Source organism: Amblyomma americanum, chromosome 10 (genome assembly GCF_052857255.1).
Source record: "Amblyomma americanum isolate KBUSLIRL-KWMA chromosome 10, ASM5285725v1, whole genome shotgun sequence".
NCBI lineage: Eukaryota > Metazoa > Arthropoda > Arachnida > Ixodida > Ixodidae > Amblyomma > Amblyomma americanum.
In genome coordinates this window covers 17,635,675-17,660,674 of record NC_135506.1, presented here as the reverse complement: position 1 = coordinate 17,660,674, position 25,000 = coordinate 17,635,675, and the positions used below count along the sequence as shown (strand labels likewise).

Here is a 25,000-nt window from a genome sequence, read left to right as displayed (position 1 = left end):
GACTTGAAAAGGTCTTTTTTCTCTTGCCAGCGTGGAGTGAGGAACATCGACGGCCCTCTCAAGCCTACTAAATTGTTTGAGCATCAACTCCGCCACAGAACCTATACCGGTCTCGGGAATCCGGCTTGCTCCAAACGTTAAACCTGTGGTCAAAACTGGATTCGACCCTATGCCTGCATGACTTTGAAAGGGCTGATCTAAGACAAGAAGACAGAATGCCACGTTTTACGAGCTTAGAATGAGATGAGTCATATGGCAACAATGCTTTCTTCGAACGCGGCATATAAGCCCAACAAAGGTGTTTGTCAATACTGAAAAATAATTTTAGATCTAAAAATTGCAGACAGTTGGCCTGTGGTAGTTGAAGGGTAAAATTCAGTCTTGGAGCAAGCAAAAAACTTTCCCAAGACTGAGTCAGCAACCGTAGAAACGTCATTGTTCAAATCTAGTTGTAGAAGGACTAGAAAATCGTCAACATACCTAAAAATACCAACAATGCTTTGGTTGTCAAGATCAGCCTTCAAGTCTCGGTCAAATTTAGCTAAAAATATCTCGCATAAAACTGGCGCGACACAAGAGCCAATACATATCCCGCGTTTTTGAACATAGTACCCATTCTCAAACATGACTACCATCGAATTCAAGTACATGCTCAATAACACTAAAAAGCCAGCCAGTGAAACACCACATAAGTTTTGAAAAGCCACTGCACCAGTTTCTTCTATGCACTCACGGACGGCCAAGAAAAGTTCCTCGTGCGGCACCGAATAAAACAATTCCTCAATGTTCACCGAAAACCCAGAGTTTTATCTTCCAGCGTCCTCTCGAAGATGATTTACCAGGGTATCGGAACTGTCAAGTTTAAAAGGATCATCAATCACAAGCGTGCTCAGGTGACTCTGAATATATTTGCTAACCAGTGCCTGCCAGCAGTCTCTCTCCGTGATAATGCCCCTGAAAGGGTTCTGGGGTTTGTGTTTTCACTGTGAAAAACACATTCAACGTATCTGACTTGCATTCCCTCACGGCTTTCATCAGCTTCTCCATGTTCAGATTACGCAGCAACGCCACAGCCCCGGCCTTTAACTTCTGCGGTTTCTGCTTACACACTTTGAAGTTCTTCAGCACCGCCGTCATGGCCTTTTCACCGAACATCTGACAAGGCATAACGGCGAAGCCTCCCTCTTTATCAGCTTGCAACAAGGCCAAGTCTGACCCACTGATGAAATCAGCAATGTTACGCAGAATTGCATTCCCGGTTTGCTTTGCGGAATAGCTGCTGCACACAGCATGAACACCTTCAGCTAGGCAACACTCCCGTTCTTCTTCATCTGGAGCTGTTATTCCTTGTCAGGTGTTCGGTGAAAAGGCCATGACGGCGGTGCTGAAGAACTTCAGAGTGTGTAAGCAGAAACCGCAGAAGTTAAAGGCCGGGGCTGTGGCGTTGCTGCGTGATCTGAACATGGAGAAGCTGTTGAAAGCCGTGAAGGAATGGAAGTCAGATACGTTGAATGTGTTTTTCACAGTGAAAACACACAAACCCCAGAACCCTTTCAGGGCCATTATCACGGAGAGAGACTGCTGGAAGGCACTGGTTAGCAAATATCTTCAGAGTCACCTGAGCACGCCTGTGATTGATGATCCTTTTAAGCTTGACAGTTCCGATACCCTGGTAAATCAACTTCGAGAGGATGCTGTAAGATATAACTCTGGGTTTTCGGTGGACATTGAGGAATTGTTTTATTCGGTGCCGCACGAGGAACTTTTCTTGGCCGTCCGTGAGTGCATAGAAGAAACTGGCGCAGCTGCTTTTCGAAACTTATGTGGTGTTTCATTGGCTGGCTTTTTAGAGTTATTGAGCGTGTACTTGAATTCGATGGTAGTCAGGTTTGAGAATGGGTACTACGTTCAAAAACGCGGGATATTTATTGGCTCTTGTGTCGCGCCAGTTTTATGCGAGCTATTTTTAGCTAAATTTGACCGGGACTTGAAGGCTGATCTTGACGACCAAGGCATTGTTGGTATTTTTAGGTATGTGGACGATTTTCTAGTCCTTCTACAACTCGATTTGAACAATGACGTTTCTACGGTTGCTTACTCAGTCCTGGGGAAGTTTTTGCTTGCTCCAAGACTGAAATTTACCCTTGAACTACCACAGGCCAACTGTCTGCAATTTTTAGATCTAAAATTATTTTTCAGTATTGATAAACACTTTTGTTGGGCTTATTTGCCGCGTTCGAAGAAAGCATTGTTGCCATATGACTCATCTCATTCTAAGCTCGTAAAACGTGGCATTGCGTCTTCTTGTCTTAGATCAGCCCTTTCAAAGTCATGCACGCATAGGGTCGGATCCAGTTTTGACCACCAGGTTGAACGTTTGGAGCAAGCCGGATTCCCGAGACCGGTAACAGGTTCTGTGGCCGAGTCGATGCTCAAACAATTTAGTAGGCTTGAGAGGGCCGTCGGTGTTCCTCACTCCACGCTGGCAAGAGAAAAAAGACCTTTTCAAGTCATTCCTTATGTGCACAAGCAATCGCACAATGTCAAGAGGGTGGCTAATAAGTTCGGAGTTGATGTCGTTTTACAGCCCCCTTGAAACTGTCCCGCCTGTGCGCCATGACCAGCAGGTGCCAAAGCAAAAGGGCAAAGAACAAATGTGTAATCAAACACCAAACTCAGTTTGTGCCTTGTACTGTTGGTGTGGCGTATAAGATTCCGCTCAGCTGTGGGTCTGCGCACATAGGCCAGACAGGGCGCTATCTCAATGACAAGCTCAGAGAGCATGCCAATTATCTGGGCGCAAGTGGCGGCTCGAACCTGTCTTTGCATTGCCTCAAATGCGAACACTATACTGACAGGAATAAGAAAAAAAACAGCAGTGCCGTCCTTTCCTCCGTTCCACTGTTGTTATCGGGCGAGCTTCCGATAGGATGGCCCGGGAAATTGTAGAGGCCCTTAAAGTTAGCACCACGGAAGGCTGCGTGAGTAAGGCTTCGGTGGCCCTTCTCAAAAAAGAACTCGCCTTTCTCCGCAATGGATAGCCTGCTTTTCTTGTTCAAATCCGATTAGTTATGATAAGATTCTGCATGTGCCCATTCTTGATGCAATTTTTCCTGTATATATGAGCGTGCTCTTTTCTTCCCACACGTGATGTTCTGAATTTTGTACGCTTGCGCCCTCTCTGCTTCTTAAGGCGGTGTATCTTTTCTGAAAATACAGTTGCAAGTTTGCTCTCGCGTGTGTGTGTGCGTGTTTCTCCCTCCCGTCCTTTGTTATTCTGCGCAAAGTTTTTAATTATGTCGCTACATCAACTGGCCCAACGTTCTACCCTTTTATAGGTTCATTGTGTGCGTGGATTTGGTATTTGCGCGCTAGTTTCTAGTGGAGGTATCTTTATTGGTCTGCCTTTTTTTTACTTTGAAATTTCAAGAAGCGACTGTACATTTCGCTTACGGCTTCTGACCTGTCCATCGAGATGTAATGACCCCCTAGAAGCACTGTGCTGTACATAAGCTTTTCCACCTTTATCTCGTATCCAAAAAGCTCAAGAGATGAATTGTCATTTTTGTGCCAGAGTGCTCTCGTGGCTTTCTTGATTGACTCAGAACCGCGCCATCGCAACTTCTTGAAGCAGCGTTCGATGTTAACCAATGGAAAAACGGCGTCGAATTCAGCCACGTAGAATAGCACATAGGTGTTGTCAAGAACGTGCTGCAGTTTTTTCTGTACATCTGCAAAAAAATCTCCTTCTCCCAATTTCATAAAGACTTCGCGCCTTGTACCGTCGAGTACCCTGGAAGAATTAACGTGAACAATCCTCTTGAAATCAACACTGTTTGCGTATTTCCAATACGCTGCGATTTCGCTTGGTTCTTGAGTCATTGCAATACTTGCGTGGTGTTTGAAACCAGTGAGTAACTCAAATATGGTTTTCACCCCAACGGGTGGCACATTGAGCACGGTTCTTGTAAGTAGGTAAGCAGCCTTGCGGTATTCTTTTTTTACCACACGGGATTGAATCATGTCAAACCAGCCAGCTAATGTCGTTCGACCGTTGTCGTTTAGCACTCCTGAGGTGTAGAGGTATTCTGCAGAGTTGACTAAGTCGAGGAGCGGGAAAAGGAATCCAACTCCAAGCATGACTCCCTTTAACTCGAGTGTTGTTTTTCTCTCTTTTGCGGTCAGCATTTGGTAGGCCACACCTAGAGCTGACCTTGCTGAAAGAAAAAGAAAACAAGGCAAGATACACAATAGGCGCGAAGAATGCGCGAGGAATGAATTAAAATCCGATAATGACTTTTATAACGACGGGAACGTGCATGTTGCCAGCACTTCGCTCATGCCTGCTCACTTCAGCGGTAACTTGCTGAGATGCAATCGTGAGCATGCACCCGTGAGCTTCACCGGAGGAGCATGTTCTGATATAGAGGCAACTGATTGCGTGCGTTTGCATATTTAACTAAACTTGCCAACATTGAGAAGGTGGGTTTGAGGGAGTCCGCGCTTTGAATTTTCAGTATGCGCTGGCTGAGTGGTTGCATATTCCTTTCTTCCGGTTAGAGGTACGTACTGAAGCTGCAATTAGGTTTGAAATTTTGCTACATATACACGGTAAAATGTCTGCACTGGTCTCTTTCTAACGCTAGGTAAACTGCATGCAACTACTCTACATTTATGTAAGCATGTTTGAAGACTGCCCTTGTTTACAGCAGAGTGAAAAATATCCAGACTTCCTTCGAAATCCTTCGTGCAGTTAACTTCATCAAACTACTTAGTCTAACAGTCTGTGTACAAATTTTAAATCTTGCTTTACTTGTCTTAGTATCTTGGATGCTTATGATTCGATTAAGGTTGTTTAGACTAATCCATTGGGAATTTGCTCTTTTACTTATATTATCCCACAAAATTTATGAAAGTGAACATTGTGAATGACGTATCACAACACAAGCTCATTACCTCCGTACGACTCTCCGGCGACGTAGAAAGGCGATCCATCGTACTCAATGAATATTCTCACGAACCTCCGAAGGAACCTGAGAATATGGTCTGTAGCCTCGTTTAAAGTGGAAGGGTACTGCTGTTTCTCATCGAAGCTGTATCCCGATCCGACTGGTTGGTCGAGATAGATGATGCTGAAGTTTTGAAGCAAAGTGTGTGGCCTGCGGTACAGTGTCTCAGAGGCATCGATGCCTAGCGGCCCGTTTTCAAGGAACTGTCCAAAGAGTGAAGAATTCCCGGGGCCCCCTTGCAACCATAATAGAAGTGGAGCTTTTGGGTTCTGCGGATGAAAAACGTAGGAAGGAAACACAAAAAAAGATAAACATTGAAAATACATATGCATAAAACATCAAATAAACAAACAATCACACCCAGGTACTACTTCGGCAGTACCAGTGGGGTTCATTTCCTTATACGCAAAGGAGGCCAGCGCCGTTGTCGGACACCAACCTCAGATTTAATTCCATTCAATGAAAACAAAGAAAACATAACAAAAAGAATTGGTGTCAAGTGGTAGAGGATTCTTGCAACATTAGTCATGTGAACATCAAAGCGGAAACGGGAAGTCATGAGTGTCTTCAGTAGGCCGCCAGGCACACAAAAAAAAAGCTGAATTAAGAAGTCATCAGTATTGTATTTTATTTCAAGCTGAATTCGTGTTATTTACTCATCGCCAATCTACAGTGTCGCGACTAAAGCGCTCCAGCTAAACATTCTTCAAGTGCTAAACTAAATACGAGTAGAATGAACTCATCATCATCATCAACCTGACTACACCCACTGCAGGGCAAAGGCTTCTCCCATGTCTCTCCAATTAACCCTGTCCTTTGCCAGCTGCGCCCACCCTATGCCTGCAAACTTCCTAATCTCATCCGCCCACCTAACCTTCTGCCGCCGCCTGCTACGCTTGCCTTCTCTTGGAATCCACTCTGTTGCCCTTAAGGACCAGCGGTTATCCTGCCTTCGCATTACGTGCCCTTCCCAAGCCCATTTCTTCCTCGATTCCGACTGGGATATCAGTAACACGCGTTTGTTCCCTCACCCACTCTGCCCGCCTCCAGTCTCTTAACGTTACACCTATAATTTTCCTTTCCATGGCTCGCTGTGTTGTCCTTAACTTAAGCAGAACTCTTTTCGTTAGCCTCCACGTTTCTGCCCCGTAGGTGAGTACCGGTAAGATACAGCTGTTGTACACTTTTCTCTTGGGGGATGTTGGTAACCTGCTATTCATGGTCTGAGAGAGCCTGCAATATGCGCTCCACCCCATTCTTATTCTTCTAGTTATTTCCCTCCCATGATAGGGATCAGTTACCACTACCTGCCCTAAGTAGACGCATTCCTTTACCACTTCCAGCACCTCGCAGCCAAATGTGGACTGCTCTTCCCTTGCTAGACTGTTGAGCATTATTTTGGTTTTCTGCATATTAATTTTTATACCCACCATCCTGCTCTGTCTGTCTAACTTGTTGATCATGATTTGCGGTTCATCTCCTGAGTGACACAGCAAGGCAATGTCATCAGCGAATTGCAGATTATTTTTAGGTATTCCCCATTAACTCTTATCTCCAACTGTTCCCAATTCAGGCCTCGGAAAGCCTCCTGTAAACAGGTGGTGAATGGCATTGGCGAGATCGTATCTCCTTCCCTGACGCCCTTCCATATTGGAATTTTGTTGCTGACTTTATGGAGGACTATGGTAGCTGTACAGTTGCTATATATATATATATATATATATATATATATATGAATGATCATCCAGTATTTTCACACAAGGCTCATCTACACCCTGATTCCGCAATGCCTGTATGACTGCTGAGGTTTGCACTGAGTCGAATGCTTTCTCGTAATCAATGAAGGCTATGTAGGGGCTGATTATATTCTGCGCATTTCTCTATCACCTGATTGATAGTGTGAATATGATCTATTGTGGAATATCTTTTACGAAAGCCTGTCTGATCTTTTGGTTGATTAAAGTCTAAGTTTGCCCTGACTCTATTATCGATTACTTTAGTAAATACCTTGTAGGCAACGGACAGCAAGCTCATGGCAAAACATGTCACAACATCAAGAGATTAAAATAGTACGAACGGTATATAAACCAGATGGCTTGCATCGGTACCACTTGTTTACACTTCCTGCTGCCAAAGGTACTGGTAATATTTTAACTATTCTCTGAAACGTCATCTGAACAATGGAAGCCGGTACTCGAGGAACAGAAATCATGAATGAAGGCTTCTCGGTGGCTGGCCAAGCAGTCGAGAAGTACTTTGATTTGGGCTAGTTGGTTCATATCTTGAAAGAAGTTAGGACGGCGCTAAAACGACAAAGACAAAGAGGCACGAACTGTCCTGTTGTGTTCGTGCCTCTTTGTCTTTGTCGTTTTAGCGCCGTCCTAACTTCTTTCAAGACAAGCAGTCGAGTGCGGTGACTGGAAAGCTGCAAAGAACAACTCTTGCTCAAATGTGTGAAAGAAATATATCTACCCTTCACGCCACCCAAATGGTGCTCTGAGATGCAGGTCAAAAGTGTTTGTCGATAGGGGCGCTAAAAATACGTGCAAGATTAAAAGGTGAGACAGATTAAAGGGACATTGAGTACGGACTGAAGTTGGCTTGTAACGATGAGGTACCGCGTTCTTGCGGCAAAGAGACGAAGATGACTATCGCGGACAGCGGAAATTCTGTAAACTTGATGATAACAAAAAAAAACTAAACAAAATGCTGGTGTCGCCACCATCGGCTGGTATCGTAACTAAACTGTGTGCGTCGACGCTTAATGTCGGGCGCAGAACACAGAGGTTACGCTACACCGCCATTTACTCGAAGGCGGCAGCAACCTGTCCTTCTCGGTATAATAAATGCGCCATAAATGCGTCTTTTACTCACGCGATAAACGTCAACATACCCAGAAAGAGGCACAGAATTGGTGTTTACTGATAACAGTAAGTGGGTGAAGTTGCCCTCATTTTCATTGTTCCAAATTAATTTAGAGTTCGCCTTGCTTTCATGGTCACGAGGTTTGCGACATTGATACGTTCCTGACTAAAATGGTACGGCATTATGGTTTCAGTTCATCCTTGAAACATGAAGTGGCTCAGCCGCGGCGCCGCCGTAGCTATAACCGAGTCAGTCAGTCAATAAAAAATAGTAATTGCCAGGACTGGGATTCGAGCGCGCGGCGCCGCGAAGGGATCAGCTTCGCTGGCCACAGCGCGAGAGCCCTAGGCTATCGCCGCAACTGATTACGCCTCGTGTTAATCTGAAACATACTCTCGCGCTGTGCATTGCACATCGTCATCTTCTTCAACGAATAGTGCTATCAGACTAATATGCACAATCTCGCCCGCTGTGCGTTACACGTAGTCGTCTTCATCAACTAATACTACCATCGAACTAATATCGTCGCCAGTCGAACCGGCGACCCAGCAAAGCAAAACCATAAGCCTGCACAATCTGAGACACCTGCCGACCTGCGCCCAAATTTGCATTGGCCAGCGTAGTATTCGTCCTTCGAATTCCTTTTTGTTTTCAGGCATGCTGCATAACAAACTCGTGTATTCAGAAGGCTAGAAATAAATACCTCGTCAAAAACCTTCGGTGTTTTTCTCGACTAGCTTCTCAACGTCTCACGCTGTCAAGTAGCCGTAAACTTCTCAAGTAACTTTAAACAAACGCAGAAAGTTCTTGCCTTTGACTTCAGGTGCAAGAAGAATAAAAAAGATGTGTCGCTGCCGTCATCCACGGGTATGAATCCAGAATAAGCTTCTACATCTTCGCAAGGGTTCGGCAAACAAACTCGACTTCTGTTCTTAATTTTATTACGCTCTCTGGGTGTGAGCGTGTCGCTTTTGGGATAGAACACGGCATCGTCGAATGGCGCACTGAAAGAAAAAAAAACACGTAATTTGATTCATAATAATGTCGCCATCAAAGAACCGCGGCTGCTTGTTGAGAACTTTGATGCTAATTAGGGCTGTAATTAAGCTTATGTACAACGGTGTGTTTCTTGCACAATAGAAACTCAATAAGAAATTACGTTGAGAGTAAGATCAAAATCTGTAGTTCTAATAATTTCCTGCAACTTCGATACCATATTAACCATCTCAAGGTCTATGCTTCTCTCTTTCCGGCCCATAAATAAACTATCCGGGAGGTGCTTCTAATAATGGTTTTGTTCAATTGCTGCTCTTTAAGGTCACCTGACATGATGTGTAGCACCTAAACACGGGAACAATTAATCTTTAATTTGAGGGATGAACGCACAGAATTATACGGGTCGCTCTCACATTGATGAAGCTCTCACCACATCACAGCTCAAAGATACATCAAGTTAGCCAGAACCTACGCGGAAAGAGTTTCTTTCACCTGATCAAGCAGAGGTAAACGTCACACATCTTATAGCGTGCAGAGGTTCTTGAACGCCGTCCGAGAAATAGTGAAAAGTTACGAGAGGCCCTTTTTCGGGTGCTTTGCCAGACTAGCTTGAGAGATTTAGTTACTAATAGGTCAAAAACGTTTTGGCTGCGCCAGAACACGCACAATTTTGCCGTAGTATCGATATTGGTAAGTTAATGCACCCACATGCTTGTGAGGTCTGGGCCACGAAAGGTTATGCACAAATGTTTTCACGAAACTGACCCTCGGAAAACAGCAAATATTTTGAGTTTATTTGTACAGTCTCCGCGCCCTGATGTCACCAAGATGCGGCAGCGGTGACATTGCTAGCGAAGTTTCTATAGGATGCCTGCGGTTTTTCACCCCGTCCACGTTCCGTTAAGGGCAACTATTGAGAATGTGGTTGGGAGGCTTGAAGGGCTTCTATTTGCTAAATGCATTTTTTTGTATTTGTGTGCCAACAATTGAAACTTTCGAATAGCGAATCAAATAACTTAGTTTCGTTGAACGAATCAAGTTGTGCATGTTTTAAATAATTCGAAGATTTCAAGTATAGAGTAGTTTTAAAATAATTTAGACAACAAAAAGCGGTATTTTTTTCCCGACAATTGCCGAAACAGATCACTCCAAGGCCGCGCAGCATGCTGCCGCGATCGGTCTACTGGAGCAGGAAGGTTCACAACCCCTATGCAATCCTTTCATGTTGCAGCGTTTATAATGCTTAGCCGACATTGGCCGATGATTTGCCAACATTGGTCATTACTGGTCGACACAACATGGGCTCAGCCAGGCCCCATACTCCTCGCTGTGAATTATGCGCCTACTAGTAGAGTACGCGCACCTAATGTGCACATATCATTGAAGTCGCGGAAAGATCTGTTTTGTTAAACAGTATTAGCCTGCCTTGCAGTGCTCGTCGATACTATATTAAAAGATAATTTTTTTTTCTTGGCAGCCTCTATCCAACGTCAGCTACTTTCATGTCAAGAGAAGTACAGGGGTTCAACTTACGGTTGGCTGAGATAGAGATCGCAGTATCCGTTCGTCAGTTTGCCTTTGGACTCGCAGAGAGATAACGCGCCAAACAGAAGCAAACTAAGCGCACACGTTACTTTGTACTTCATGACTGCGGTTATCATACTTGTGCCGACGGGGTTATATAAATGTCCTCTCTTAGCGCCCCTGATGGATTGACCTAATCGTCCGAAAGGTTAGATGTGGCTGTTCATTTCATTAGGGACATACTGAGAATTCCCCGAAAGAGAAACTAACGACCCTTCCAGACGTCAAGAGGTATTTTTTGAAAGTGGAGTTATCTTTATTCCAGGCACACAGAATGAATCTACATTGTTGTGCTGCGCGAAAGCTTTCGACCTATCCATGCCACACCGACTGTCAAATTATGATCGAATGGAGGCCAATTTGGCATGAAATCGGAGCTTAACAAAAAAGGTGAAATCAAAAATTAAATACTTTGTATCAACTTCCTCTGAATTAGCCCACACAAGGATGGGTAATTGCACTCGCACATGCCTCATCTATATTGCCTTGATTCAAGTTTTTTGGAAAATTTTTCTCGGAAGGTGATCGTTCCACAGTGGGCCACTTCCTTGAATTTTTCTCATTCTATGGGCATTGTTGAATTACCAAACGACGTATACCGCTTCAATTCTGAGAAATTCTTCTCTCAATTTGTGTACAGCTTTTTTTTATTCGCGTGGGCATAAAAGGATATGTTGGTGCCAGATTATGCCGTCGGCGACTGCCTTGCACATAATAACGAACTGGCGACGTAACGCTCAAAAAAAGCTCAGCTACATCACACACAATTCACAAGACAAATAATACAATGGACACACCAGAAATGCTAACATAAAATAGAAAAATAAACTATCCGTAATGATGTTACCTATTTAAGTAAAATGAAGATATACTATAAGCAATGATGTACTTATCACAGCAACCGGTGCAAAAATCACAAGTTCATTAAATGAGAAAGAAACAATGAGCTACAACGATAACGATGTCACATCATGTGGCTACGAATAAGAGGCCACTGATACTATAAATTAAGGACGGTGTTGTCGGTTTTTCTTCCACAGTACCCATGTTCATCGGATTATGATAAAAGATCCTTTCTGTTTGCGAACAAGAAATAGCCTTTTTATTACATATCCACGTGAAAACAAAAATATGCTTCAGTAGTTAATTTACCGGATTTTCCGCACAAGATTGATTGCTTACAATCTGTAAATCATTCAGATTGTTAAGCCTAAATGAACCCTTGATTTGCTATCTCACGCTGACCTTGGTAAGAATTGGGCAAGACTAGATTGCACTTGAAAGGCTGCTTCTTATATCAATAATAAAATATCGGATCGGGCAGGTACAATAAGAAATGAAATAGTGCATTATTAGCACCTATTACAAAAACTTTCCATGCGAGCTATGTTTAAATACATTTATGACGTTGCATGAACAAAACTGCGTGTTGACATGTTGACATGCTGTGTTATCAGCCCATCTGGTTTCTAGGAACGATGGTATTGTGAAACAAAAGAACAGATCAGTTAGAAACCACCGCGAGGCCACCATCTGCAGACATATGACCTTTGCTGCAGGTTCAATATAGACAGAAGGAAGAAATTGTGCGAAAAAGGATAAAAGTACAGGAAAGAAGTTTTTGTATATTCAGCCGACCGACTGTGATATTTACTTGTGTCGACTGAGGTAGCACTTCAATTTGAAGTCGAGAACAGTCGGCAAAACTTTTATGGATGGCGACCGTCACACCTGCTTCTAGTTTGACTCATGTATAGCAGGGATAAGACTGCGTGAATTTCTTAATGTTTCACCCGCAGCGCAGTGGCGTACTTAAATGTCAAGAAGAAGAAATGAAACTAATAAGCCAGCACTCGTTAGTGACATTTTTAATTACTTATTCTTGTTTTTCCGACGTTTGTATTTTTCTACATTACTTTTTTCTCTCCATGCCCACTCCTGCTATAGCCTTATTAAGGCTGCAGTATAAATTAAAAAAATAAAAAATATCCTTTCATAAAATGAACATTGCTCACAGACGGCCATTTTTTTATTCTTCATTTTGGCCGTTCGCCTTTTGACGAGGCAGAAGCTAATACGGCATCCGTCAGGGACCGAAGACTAGCGAAAAAATTATATTCAGGTTCAGCTCGGAGGAACTCTAGTAAGGACTGAAATGTGTCACGCCAGCTGCAGCCAATGGGAAGAGGGCGTCGCGCCAGCTGCAGCCGAGCGGAGGGAGGGTGTGAATATCAAGAGCGAGAAACGCGCAGCGTGCTCATGCCGATGCCTGAAAGAAGAGGCGAATAATGAAATCTCTGAAGGACCGTGCAGTCCAGAGACGAGTACGAGTGCCTTGAAAGGCCGCCGGTCAGAGGGAACGACGACTCGAATCGCAACGAACACCTCAAGAGGCGTATCGCAAGATGAAAGCGAAGCAACGACTACAAGAACATTCGGACGCAACTCAAATCTTGCAGCTTATAAAAAGTTAAGCAAAGATAAACAAAACTTTAAAAGGGCAAACGTGCTAGTACACCTAAGTCACAGTTGGCTTAAACAGCCAAATCGGAAGCCATTTTTTTTTCACCGGGAACAAGGGAAACAAGGACCAGACTTGCCCTCTAAAACATTTTTAGAAAATATAAGAAGGCCAATGTAGCATACTTCATTATATTTACATAGCAGGGCCTGCGATAATTTTGAAAGCGAATTTCTCAGTGATATTTTAGTAAAACTTAGTGCAAAAGAAAAAGAAGCGTTTGACTCTATGCTCAAAAGCATACTTGCACTTTATGTACTGCTGCCTTCCTGTTTACCACTAGCAGTATTGCAGAAGAAATGGCCGAAACATCGTAGAGAGAAGACAAAAATATTTTATTTTTCCCCTTGCGTACCTTCTATTGCATTTCAGAGTGAAATAAATTATTGGATATATTTGCAATAAATTTTATTTTATTATTAATAGATAACAAGCTCCACAGCCGAGAGTGTCTACATACAGAGCAACGTGATTGAAGCCGAGTATCTTAGTGTCACAAGAACAATTTAGCTTTTCGTAGGTATGGCTGTCTTTATCTTGCCAGTGCCGGAATTAAGAAGGCGCTTCGTACCTGTCCCGTTTTTCCAGCAACCAGTCTCTCGAAGGTCACAGAAGATTATACAGGACGAGCCACAACCGTGCGCCATCCTTTGCTTAGTTCAGGTCACTGTAATCAAGGCTAGGCCTCTATATTAAGTGCTTCGCAGTGCATACACTCCGTCATGAGGTAGTACGCTCCATCTGGCTTGTCCACAGCGGCGTAGTGTCCCGCACCCAGGATAACCGCCTCTGTGAACCTCTGTGAAATTAGCGCCTCTGTGAAATTAGCGCGGGGTATGCACGACAATCGAGCGAGCGATGTGGTGACGCACAAGGAATCATTACTTGAGTGATCTATAGGAGATAGTGACAATTTGTTTGCGCCAATTATGACGTCTACCTCTTGGTAATGCATGATCATTTACCATATACTCTTATTCTCAGTCCACACGGGTTCCGCACATTGCGGGAAAGAAAAAAAAACCTTTCACGTCACCACCACGATGCTCAAATAACTGCTTTCTGCAGCATAACTCTAACGATTTCACTTTACCCGTGTTTTTTCTGCCTCAAGGTTATTTTGCCATAATCGGAAAACAAGAATCGAACGGCGTGCTGAAACGAAGTTATGGGAAATTGCAATCTTAAACTCAGTTGCCGACTCAACCTTCGAAAAAAAATGCTTCTTTTTCTTCTGAACATACGAAGTAAAATAACGGGAGGCTTTTTTGGCCAAATGAGGTTGAACAGCGCCGCTACATGGTCGTTTACATGAGGCCGACAAAGTCGGTTCGAGTAAGCCTGACGGGCTGAAAATCGGCTTTCGGGCTCATGTATAATTTACGGGGTTTGGCTAAGCGACCACCAGGTCTGGCTGGGCTCAGCCAGACTGCAGGGGGCAGGTTTACTCTGCCTGACCATTTTGGAAGGAGCATGTAAAGACTGTTTTGAAACTGTCGTCAGATTTAGAACATTCCGTGATTCGGCCGGTGTTCATCCGGGCGTTCCTCCTCTATCGTCTGAAAGTGTTTTCCTTGCTCGGTGCTAGGTGTAGCAGCGATCTCGGTCCGACCTAAACAGGCTTACATAAACGTGGCCGGGTCAGGCTGAGTCAGCTCAACATCCGGAGCGGCCAGACTCGAGCTGCTTGCGTCGGACTCATGTAAACAAAACACATAGCCTTGATAATTGCGCATAATACTCTCCCAGACTCAATTGAAGCGGGTTATCTGAAAATTAATGTGAGACCCTACAACCTAACCCTCGACGACGCTTTAACTGCCAGAGGTTCGCCCACGGTTCACAGAATTGCCGCGGTCGCAAAACATGCGCGAAATGCGCTTCGAAAGATCACCACTCTGATGACTGCGACGGAGCCCCACGCTGCGCAAGCTGTGATGGGGACCATGCTGCATACTCCAGGGCGTGTCCGTCCTGGAAGAAAGAGCAAGAAATAATCACACTGAAAACTGCTGACCCAGGGCAGCCCCGTGCCGTCCACGTCGGGTGGTTGACGGATCTCTCTGGATCGGTGAAAAAAACAGGCTCCAAGTCACGGGGTCGTAAACAATTTGATATCGTTTTTCACTGCATAGAAACACAAAATTAAGATGGCTTTCATAATTCAATGAAACTGTAGAGGACTTGTGAACAACTACAGCGACATGAAAGATATCCTTGGAGCACACGCTCCTGTCGTTTTATGCCTACAAGCGACAAATTCAGGGCCTGAAGAAAGAATTTTCTTAAGAACTATACTGTTTTCCGTCGCGACCAAGAGCAGGCGAGCAGGCTAAAAACGGTGTCCCGGATCGGGAGCTGAAACTAAAAACAAGACTTGAAGCTGTAGCAGCCACTCTGCTTGCACACAAAATTATAACAGTGTGCTCTGTATATATTGAGCCGCAGCTGACGGTAAAATCCATGACTTGGAGGTTCTTTTAGAGCAGCTACCGGAGCCATACCTGGTAGTTGGAGACTTGAATGCAGATTATTGTTTTGGGGGAAGTGAGAAAACTGATGCTAGAGGGCAGCTTATAGAGGATTTTATCCTAACCACTAATGTCTGTCTGCTAATCTCGGGTAATCCCACCTCGGGTTGGCCAACATAGGGCAAATTGAGTGTTTTAGATTTATCTTTTTCTTCACGGTCTGTTTTTAGTGACTTTAACTGGAGTGTTTTAGATAATTCGTATGGAAGTAACCATCTCCCTGTAATAACAAGTCTGTCATCCTCGCCAACGGTTATTCCGACAAAGCCACGTCGTTGGACAATATATTTAGCCGACTGGGTATTGTTTAAAAAAAATCCAGTTTAGAGGATATAATTCTAGAAAATCATAGCATAGATGAGATCAATGAAAGGTTCACAACATGCATGCTTTTTGCTGCACATGTATCAATTCCAAAATGCACAAGTGTGGTGTGCCAAAACCACAAAGTGCGGTACTCACGAGGGGCTCAATTTGCGGTATTGACCCGCCGCTGTAGCTCAGTGGTTAGGGCGCTCGGCTACTGATCCGGAGTTCCCGGGTTCGAACCCGGCCGCGGCGGCTGCGTTTTTATGGAGGAAAAACGCTAAGGCGCCCGTGTGCTGTGCGATGTCACTGCACGTTAAAGATCCCCAGGTGGTCGAAATTATTCCGGAGCCCTCCACTACGGCACCTATCCTTCCTATCTTCTTTCACTCCCTTTTTTATCCCTTCCCTTACGGCGCGGTTCAGGTGTCCAAAGATATATGAGACAGATACTGCGTCATTTCCTTTCCCCAAAAACTAATTATAATTATATATACTCACGAGAATGTAAGGAGGCAAAGAAACAACAATAAAGCCTGGAGAGATACCCAACACACAAAAACCTTATTTTTTTTTTCAAAAAGGCGAGAGCAAAAGTGCGGACTATTAGGCGCAAGGCCGAGAAAACATCATGGCAAGCTTATGTCTCATCCATCAACAGCACAACCACATAAAAAAAAATGTGGGAGCAGGTGAGAAAATTAAATGACAGCTTCGCATCATTCACAATTCCTCTTTCAATGACACCTGGAACACAGACAAGCATAGGGGAACAGGCAGACATATTAGGGGAGCACTTCGCTGAAGTCTCTAGTTCGTCACATTACACCCAACCATTTATAAAATTCAAAAACATGGCGAAAAACAAAGACCTCCATCAAGTGGAGGTGCTAACGAACAATATAACAGATTAATTACCCTCCAGTAAATCACTAGAGTTTTCTCTGCCGGAAAAAAAAAACTGTTCCAGGACCCGACCAATTACACTATGAAATGCCAGAAAATATTTTTCAACCCGCTGTAGAGGCACTTTTCATATTCTTTAACAATAGATGGGTGTCGGGGAAAATACCCGAAGCCGGGAAGAAATCAAATATTGTACCATTTCTTAAACCCTGGAAGTCACCAACATTTCTTACCAGTTCTAGGCCCATAGCCCTTACCAGCTGCCTAGCCAAATCCTTTGGAAGTGTCCTAAATATAAGATTAACTTTTGTCCTTAAATCCTGTGAACTTGTTGACTGCCACCAGTGCGGTTTTCAAAAGAAATGCTCCACTACAGATCACCTAGTTCGTCTTGAAAATACTGTCTGAGAGGCTTTTGTTCATAAGCAACACTGTCTTGCTGTGTTTTTTATTTGGAGAGGGCATACCACACGGCCTGGAGGTTCGGAATTCTTCATCACCTAGCTGAGTTTGGCATCCGAGGCAGAATGTTTAATTTCTTAAAAACACTTATCCAACCGTACATTCGTACATTCTAAAAATCCGTTCGCAACCTAAACAAATCTGCCACCAAATAGTCACAAAGTGCCCATCCAGAATACTGTTTAACAACAAACCGCGAAGTGCCAGTCTCCGGCTTTTCGAAAAGATATGCCAAAATCTCGGTGAACTAGACACATTGCCTGGAATTGCTGGAAGGCGAGGTCCACTGCCGCCATGGTACAATTGCCCTGAAATCTGTGTTCTCACTCACACATTTCAGCAAAAAACGAACTCCACAACAGCATATAATACAATACTTTTTTGCACTAGAGGACCAATACAGTACTTGCACAGCTTTTTATACAGATGGCTCCAAAACAGATTTTGACGTTGGAAGTGCAGTGGTACAAGGGAATTGCAGACAAATAGTAAGGCTTCCAGAGTGCGCATCAATCTTCACTGCCGAATGTTACGCCGTCTGTGTAGTCATTGAACAAATAGTAAAGGAAAACCTCACAAACATTGTCATTTACACCGACTCCTACGTTTACTTACTGCTCTCCACTCTAGAAATGCCACGACCCCATTCACGGTCTAAACGTTCATGTGGTGTCGATACATGACGTATGCGGCTCGGCTGATGGCGTTGTTCTACCTGGCCAGGTATGCTGACCGCAGGGAGGTCTACCGAACGCGTTTTCCGGGTATGACTGCGCCGACATCTACCAGTTTTGTTGAGAAACAAAGCACTCAACCTTTGTTCTGACCTGATGATTATCCAGATATATTTAAAGGCGAAAGCCTTACTAGCTCCATTACGAGAAGAGCCAAAGGCATGTGTTAGTGTGTGCAATCGAAGATGGTGCAGAAAATCCTAGCGATGTAAAGAAAAATAGGATGACTTCATCAAGCGGCCGTAGGGCGCACTCAGCAACCAGAGTACCGCCATTTCAGACAATCATACAAAATTTCGCTCGTCTATATATACCCCCACCGGCTGACCTCAATGGGCCGCCTGTCATCCAGATGTCTGCAATCCTAGATGTACGCACGGCAATAGCTTTGCAGATTTAGTCCACATGGTCTGGACCTGCCCTTTCTATAACGACCCGAATGGGAATGTAGAATCCTGGGAGACTTAATTACTGAACTACGAAGAAGAGCAACGCTAAGTCATCGGTCTCGCCCTGACCGCCGCCGAGTCCCAAGGGATTCCGGCCGACGGTTAGGAGAATGAATGGAGGTTAAGACTGAAGCCTTCAATACGTCATTTTTGAAGGGTGCAAATTAAAGTTATTTGTCTCTCTCCCGATTACATTCGTATCAAAATTGTGCCGCAACCGTTTGTCGTACTAGACTGCGGGTGGTGTCTTACGCTTTGTCATTGCATATAGCTTACATGTGCTAGTCACGTTCCAGGCTAGCTTCGACAGGGGTTGGAATCGATTACATATGCACCTTAAAGCGTATGCGTTGCCAGATTTTACCTTTCCTTAAGGCGTGGTTGAGCTGTCCACTGCGAACTCCAGATGTGAGACAGTTACTGTGCTCTTCCCTTTCCTCAAAACTCTTTTTTATATCAGAGTTCTGACGAAACAGTCTATCGTACACCGTTGCGGGTGTTGTCATACGGCTTCTCTTTCCATTTAGCATACGATTCTGTGTCATCTTGGATGCTAACCAGTGACAGTTATTAAAACCGAGTTTCTGAGTGTTTCACTCGGACCTTTGTGGATTTAGCGTTTCTGGAATCAGCGTTCGGAGGCGTGTCTTCGTTTTATTTCTCGTTGCGCAACCTGTTTTGAGGTCGAACGCTCACGGTGACACACTAATTAATGCTTTCGCCTTCAGAGCACGTAAGGAGTCTTATGTGCCCTCTTTACGGCGCATGTAAGGCGCTTTGTTTTGATCATTGTATGATTTCCAGTACCACAGCGCTTGAAAAAATTATTGAACGAGGACAGCATTTTTGTTTTCTATCAGAGAAGACAACATAAGGCGCCTTTGTGTTTGAATGCGCAGTGGTCTGTCGTGCGTTTGGAAACGTCTGTTTCTCAAAGGTGTACACAAATATACTGACGATGGGCACTGGAAGAACCTTCATGTCAAGACGATCTTTGTAGCCAAATGATGAAAACGATTTTAATAAAGAAGCAATGAGGTAGGCAAAATATTGAGTCTTAAAAAAATTACGAGACACTTGGCAACTAAAGTGTTGCGAGTCGAAACCCGACCATTCTGTGACAATTATCACTATGCCGTGACGACTTCCGGTGAACGTGACGTCACACCGTTCCCGTGGCTATATCGATACCCAAATTGTACATCTTTCGAGGATCCTAAGTATTAATTACGCTTAATTACGCAATTTTCCATCTAATTGGACACAAATCCGACGTTTTCCGACCATTCTGTAACAATTTTCACTATGCCGTGACGACTTCCGGTGGATGTGATGTCACACCGTTCTTGTGGTTCTATTGATACCGAAATTATAAATATTTCGGAGATCTTAAGTATTAATTACGCTTAATTACACATTTTCTATCTAAATTGACACAAACACGGCGTTTTTCCCACCATTCTGTGACAATTTTCACTATGCTGTGACGACTTTTGGTGGATGTGACGTCACACTGTTCCCGTGGCTATATCGACGTTTGCGCTATTTGAACGCATTTTCGACATTTTTACCTATGATTAATTAAATAATTACTCCACAGTCATCAAACTTGGTTTTAGCTTCATTTTTTCCCCTCCTCTATCTGAAGCAACCATTCTTTTTCTGCTATATTTCCGAGTTAAACGTGTGACACCCTCTACGAACGGACGACAGTAAAAGCCATTAAAGTCTTTCGCCTTAATAAGACCTGGCGACATTATTTGCAGACAAGTGAGCCAGCATCTAGTTTAGCTCATGTTTGCAACGGAAAGAACGTGCGGGACACTAACACCATAGCCAAAGACACATGACTAATGAAGCTTTGGTGTGTCGCTAAGGATGGACGCTGCAAAGGTGCGCTGTGGGCCTGCATAGGGGACCGCGTATCATGAAAATGAACGCTTAAACTGCTTCAACAGCTATAGAGTGACAAGCATGGACACAAGAGAAATGTAAAGAGAAATGTCATCGAAATTTCAGAGCGCGCTTTACTGGATGAAACTTTACCTAATGCTGGCGAACAGTGACCTGTGATATTCAGAGTTTACCGAGACAGCCTAACATTTCACGTCGTTAGCTTCGCAACTTCGCAGATTCAAATTCCTCCTGCAGCATATGCTATATTGCTTTACATCAGATGGCTCCAGTGGACGTTTAAGGTGTCATAGTTGACATTGCAGGGCAGCTCTGAGGAGGCTGTTTCGACAACGACTAGAAAGATTGGCACTGAACCTTTAATACTGTATTGGTGTTGACACGGAAACCTGTAGATCGTTATTTTCGACCCGTGAAGTAAAAGCTATCATTTCGTGTCTAAAAAATTGGGCACTGATTCGAAAATGGTGCGAAATGAAATAGTCCATTTTAATATAGCGTTTGTGCACATGAGTCCAACGTAGGTATCTGCCGAGCAGTTTTTGCTCACCAAACTAGCGCTTTTTTATTGCTTTTGCTGTCTGAACAAGCTTGAACAATAGACAAAAAGCACAACCTGAAGTTGAGCATCCGCCGCGGTGGCTCTCAGTGGTTAAGGCTCTCGGATACTGATCCGGAGTACCCGGGTTTGAACCAGACCGCGGCAGCCGCTTTCCATGGAAGCCAAACATAAAGGCGCCCGTGGGCTGTGCATTGTCTGTGCACGTTAAAGAACCGCAGGTGGTCGAAAGTATTCCGGAGCCTTCCACCACTGCACCTCTTTCTTCCTTTCTTCTCTCACTCCCCCCTTTATCCCTTCCTTTACGGCGCTGTTCAGGCGTCGGCCGAGATATGAGACAAATACTGCGCCATTTCTTTTCCCCAACAACCAATTTTCAAGTCAAGAAACTGCGCTTACCCCGCATCAAGCCGATGCGCTACGCCTGGTCGCCATCAAACAAATCTCCATTCGAACCCAAGCCTACGCCGTCACCGCCCCCCCCCCCCCCCCCACGGATGGTGCAGTAAGAGGAGTAATCACTAACGCCTACTGGGAAGAAACCCCAGCATAGATTATGTAACAAATTGAGGCGGCATTTACGCGTATGGTGCACACTCTTGAGATGAGCCTTGCATGGTACGACACCCGCCTTGAAACATAGAGCAGGTCTTTCCCTCGCTGCACCTACTCCACAGAACTCCCTACCCAACCCGCCTACCCTCACCCGACCCAATCTACAGTATGGCGGGGCGACCACCTAATTCCTTATCAATTCTGCAATGGAACTGCCGCCGCTTCCGAGGCAAGCGCGCACCCCTCCAACTCCTCCTCCCCACACTTCCCACGCCCCACATCCTCCTCCTTCAGGACACACATGCCCCGGCCACACTTCCCAGCTACACATCCGCTCACTCGGACGCAACGAATACACCCAGGGCTTCCACACCTATACATCGCTCCATTACACACCAAAAACATCAGATCACCTGCGAGACGCCCTGCGTGATCACAGAAATCATTAAAGATGCACACCCCACACCATCTATTTTTATTGCAAATATATACCACCCACCGTCTCGTCCGATGGCTTTATTGGAAACGCTACTGCGAGATCTCCATCGTATTGCAAGCAAGAATCCATTGGTTATCGGAGGGGACTTCAACTGTCAGCATACTGACTGGGGCTACCGCACCACTACAGGACGAGGAAGGCGACTCTAGTCCTTGGTACAAGAGCTCCTCCGCCTCACAGTACACAACAACTTTAACACTCTCACGAGAATTGGCAACAGTGTCAGCGGCGCGGGCACCAGCTCGGACTTGACACTGAGCCGCACCCTTGGGGGTAATATGTGGAACACAACACATCACACATTAGGGAGCGATCATTACATCCTCTCCGTTACAATACGTACAAAGAAAGAACGACCCTTCACCTAACACACAAACTCACCAACTGGGATGCTGTCCGCGCCGCACTGGCGGCCCTTCCTGACGCTCCCATTACGGACATCGACCGGCGGGTGGCATCACTCATGAACGATGTATCCGCACACACTCGAACCTTTGACACCACACCAGATAGGCCCACCCTCGACATTCGCCTGGCCCACCTATGGGAGGCCCACCATAGCATCCTAGAGCACTGGAAAGGGCAAACGCTCAATCGGACCCTTAAAAAGCGGCTATCCGCACTGCAAACACAAATTACTGAGCGCTCTGAGGAGCTCTGCCGATGAAACAGGGGACAAATTTTCGATAGTATGGCTGGCAATCTGTCTACCAAACGCAGTTGGCAACTCCTCCGTCGCTTAATTGACCCCACGCAATCCAAAACAGCCACACAACACCACGTCACACGCCATATACACAGCACCGACCTTTCTCCCGACGCACTCATCGACATTCTTAGGAACACACATACAACTCCCGGTACCTCAAACTCCCTGCCCCCTATGCAGGCACCCCGAATGCCAATCTCGACGCGGAGATTACGGAAGCAGAAGTCAGAGCGAGCGTCCTGACTCTCCGCTCTAACTCCACTCCAGGAGTTGATCGTATCTCCAATAGCGTGCTCCGCAATTAGGACGATCAGTCGATTGCCCAGCTCACGGGGTACTTCAACACATGCCGGCAGGAGGGCACGCTTCCGCAATCCTGTCGTCACGCCAAAATCTTATTCGTACCGAAGTCCCACTAACCCCTTACACCTGCAAATCTTCGTCCCATCTCGCTAACGTCATGCCTGGGCAAGCTTTTCGAATATGTCGCACTCGCCCGACTCACCCAACACATGACGGAGCAAGACCTGTACCCGCACAGCATGGTGGGCTTCCGTCCCCACCTGTCGTCACAGGACGCCATGCTCCAGCTCACACAGGATATTTTCGTCCCCTCATACCGGGCCACACAAAAGCTGCCATCGCCTTGGATCTCTCCAAGACCTTTGATCGCCTAGATCATCAAGCGATCATGACGGCGCTCTTTCCCTTGAACATAGGTGAACGTATGTACACCTATATTCAAGCATTCCTTACTAACCGTACGGCCGAAATTCACTTCGGTCCCCACACATCCCACCCATACACCCTTAGTGGGGTTGGCACCCCCCAGGGATCTCTCCTCTCCCCTTTTCTCTTCAATGTTACTCTCATCCCCCGTTGCCCGCAAACTACAAACCATCCCTCACCTTTGGCATACCCTCTACGCTGATGATAGCACTCTATGGACCACCCATGGCAGTGATGGAAACGTAAAGAACACTCTGAAGTCGGCAGCTACTCTCACCCAAACACATGCGCGGAGTACAGGACTCTCATTCTCTCCGGAGAAGTCGGAGCTCCTCATACTACGCCCCACAACCCGAAGCTGCCCCACAGCCCCCATAACCGTGACAATAGAAAACCGGTACATCCCGGAGGTACACAATCTCCGGGTACTGGGCCTCCACATCCAGAACAACGGCAAAAATACTCTCACCATCAACAAGCTCAAGAAGACGGCGGTGTTGATATCCCACCTAATCCGCCCAGTTTCTGGACACCACAGGGGCATGATGCAACATGACCTATGTCGTCTCATTCATGCCTTCGTCCTCAGCCGCTTTCTCTTCACGCTCCCCTACCTGAAACTTCAGGACACAGAAATCTCCACCTTGGATGCCATGATCCGAACAGTATTTAAGACAGCACTACACCTACCCCTAAATCCCTCAACCGAAAAACTTCTCCAGCTAGGCCTACACAACACGATAGGTGAGCTTATCGATGCCCACCGACAGACACAATACATACGTCTCGCGATAACCTCCTCCGGCAGACATATCCTACACACCCTCGGTATCAGGATACCAGCCACGGATCCAACACAGCTCCAGGTCCCCCACCACATTCACCGCGAACTACTTATTAAACTTCTCCCCCAAAACATGCACTCCACCTACCACGAACCCTACCGCAGAGCTCGCGCACGGGCGTTCCACAAACACTATGGCACGGAACCGGATGGCGCGTGGGTGGATGCCGAATGCACAGGCGAGGACGCGGTTGTAGCCATCACGAACCCTTCCCTATAACCGATTGCCACCCTTCACATATCCCCCACTGCCACTTCGGAGGAGGCTGAAGACGCCGCCATTGACCTAGCCATCACGCGCACGGAGGCCTGGTATATACTATCGGACTCTAAAACTGCCATACTAAATTTTGCCTGCGGGAGAGTTCATGTCCCTGCATTTCGCATACTAAACTCTCGCCGCACGCCCGCCCCACCACATGGAGCTCATATGGGTGCCTGCCCCCTCCTGGCATCCCGGAAACGAGGCTTCCAACGCTTGAGTCCGAGGTTCTCTGAACCGGGTACCGGCGGCCTCCGATCTGGGGTTCTCACGGGAGTGCATGCATATATTCATTGAACTGACGCAGGCCTGCAAAGCGGAACGTCGTCTCTACCCCCACCCCATTCCCACCTCGACAATTATCACCAGACACTTTGGATGCGGCTCCAAACACGCGCCTTACCCTCCCCTTATATACGCTCGTGCTATCACTAAGTCCACACAAACCCCTCTTGTACCCTCTGCCACCACCCCAAAGCCACTCTCGATCATATCCTTTTCCTCTGCCCGGCGGATCCTCCCCTGCGGGGCCGGGAGCACCTTACAACTTGAGAGGCTTGGGAGAT

General features: G+C 45.6%; 1 protein-coding gene across 1 annotated transcript in view; it reads right to left on the bottom strand.

Moving 5' to 3' along the window:
* Window positions 1-3,393: 3,393 nt before the first annotated feature.
* LOC144108061 (venom serine carboxypeptidase-like) overlaps window positions 3,394-25,000 on the bottom strand; it is a 34,882-nt gene continuing 13,275 nt past the window's right edge. The window contains exons 2-4 of the mRNA XM_077641342.1: window positions 8,671-8,878; window positions 4,957-5,278; window positions 3,394-4,217 (exon numbers count right to left, since the gene is read on the bottom strand). Coding sequence (XP_077497468.1) covers window positions 3,394-4,217; window positions 4,957-5,278; window positions 8,671-8,878 — 1,354 coding nt within the window. The remainder of the gene's footprint in view (window positions 4,218-4,956; window positions 5,279-8,670; window positions 8,879-25,000) is intronic.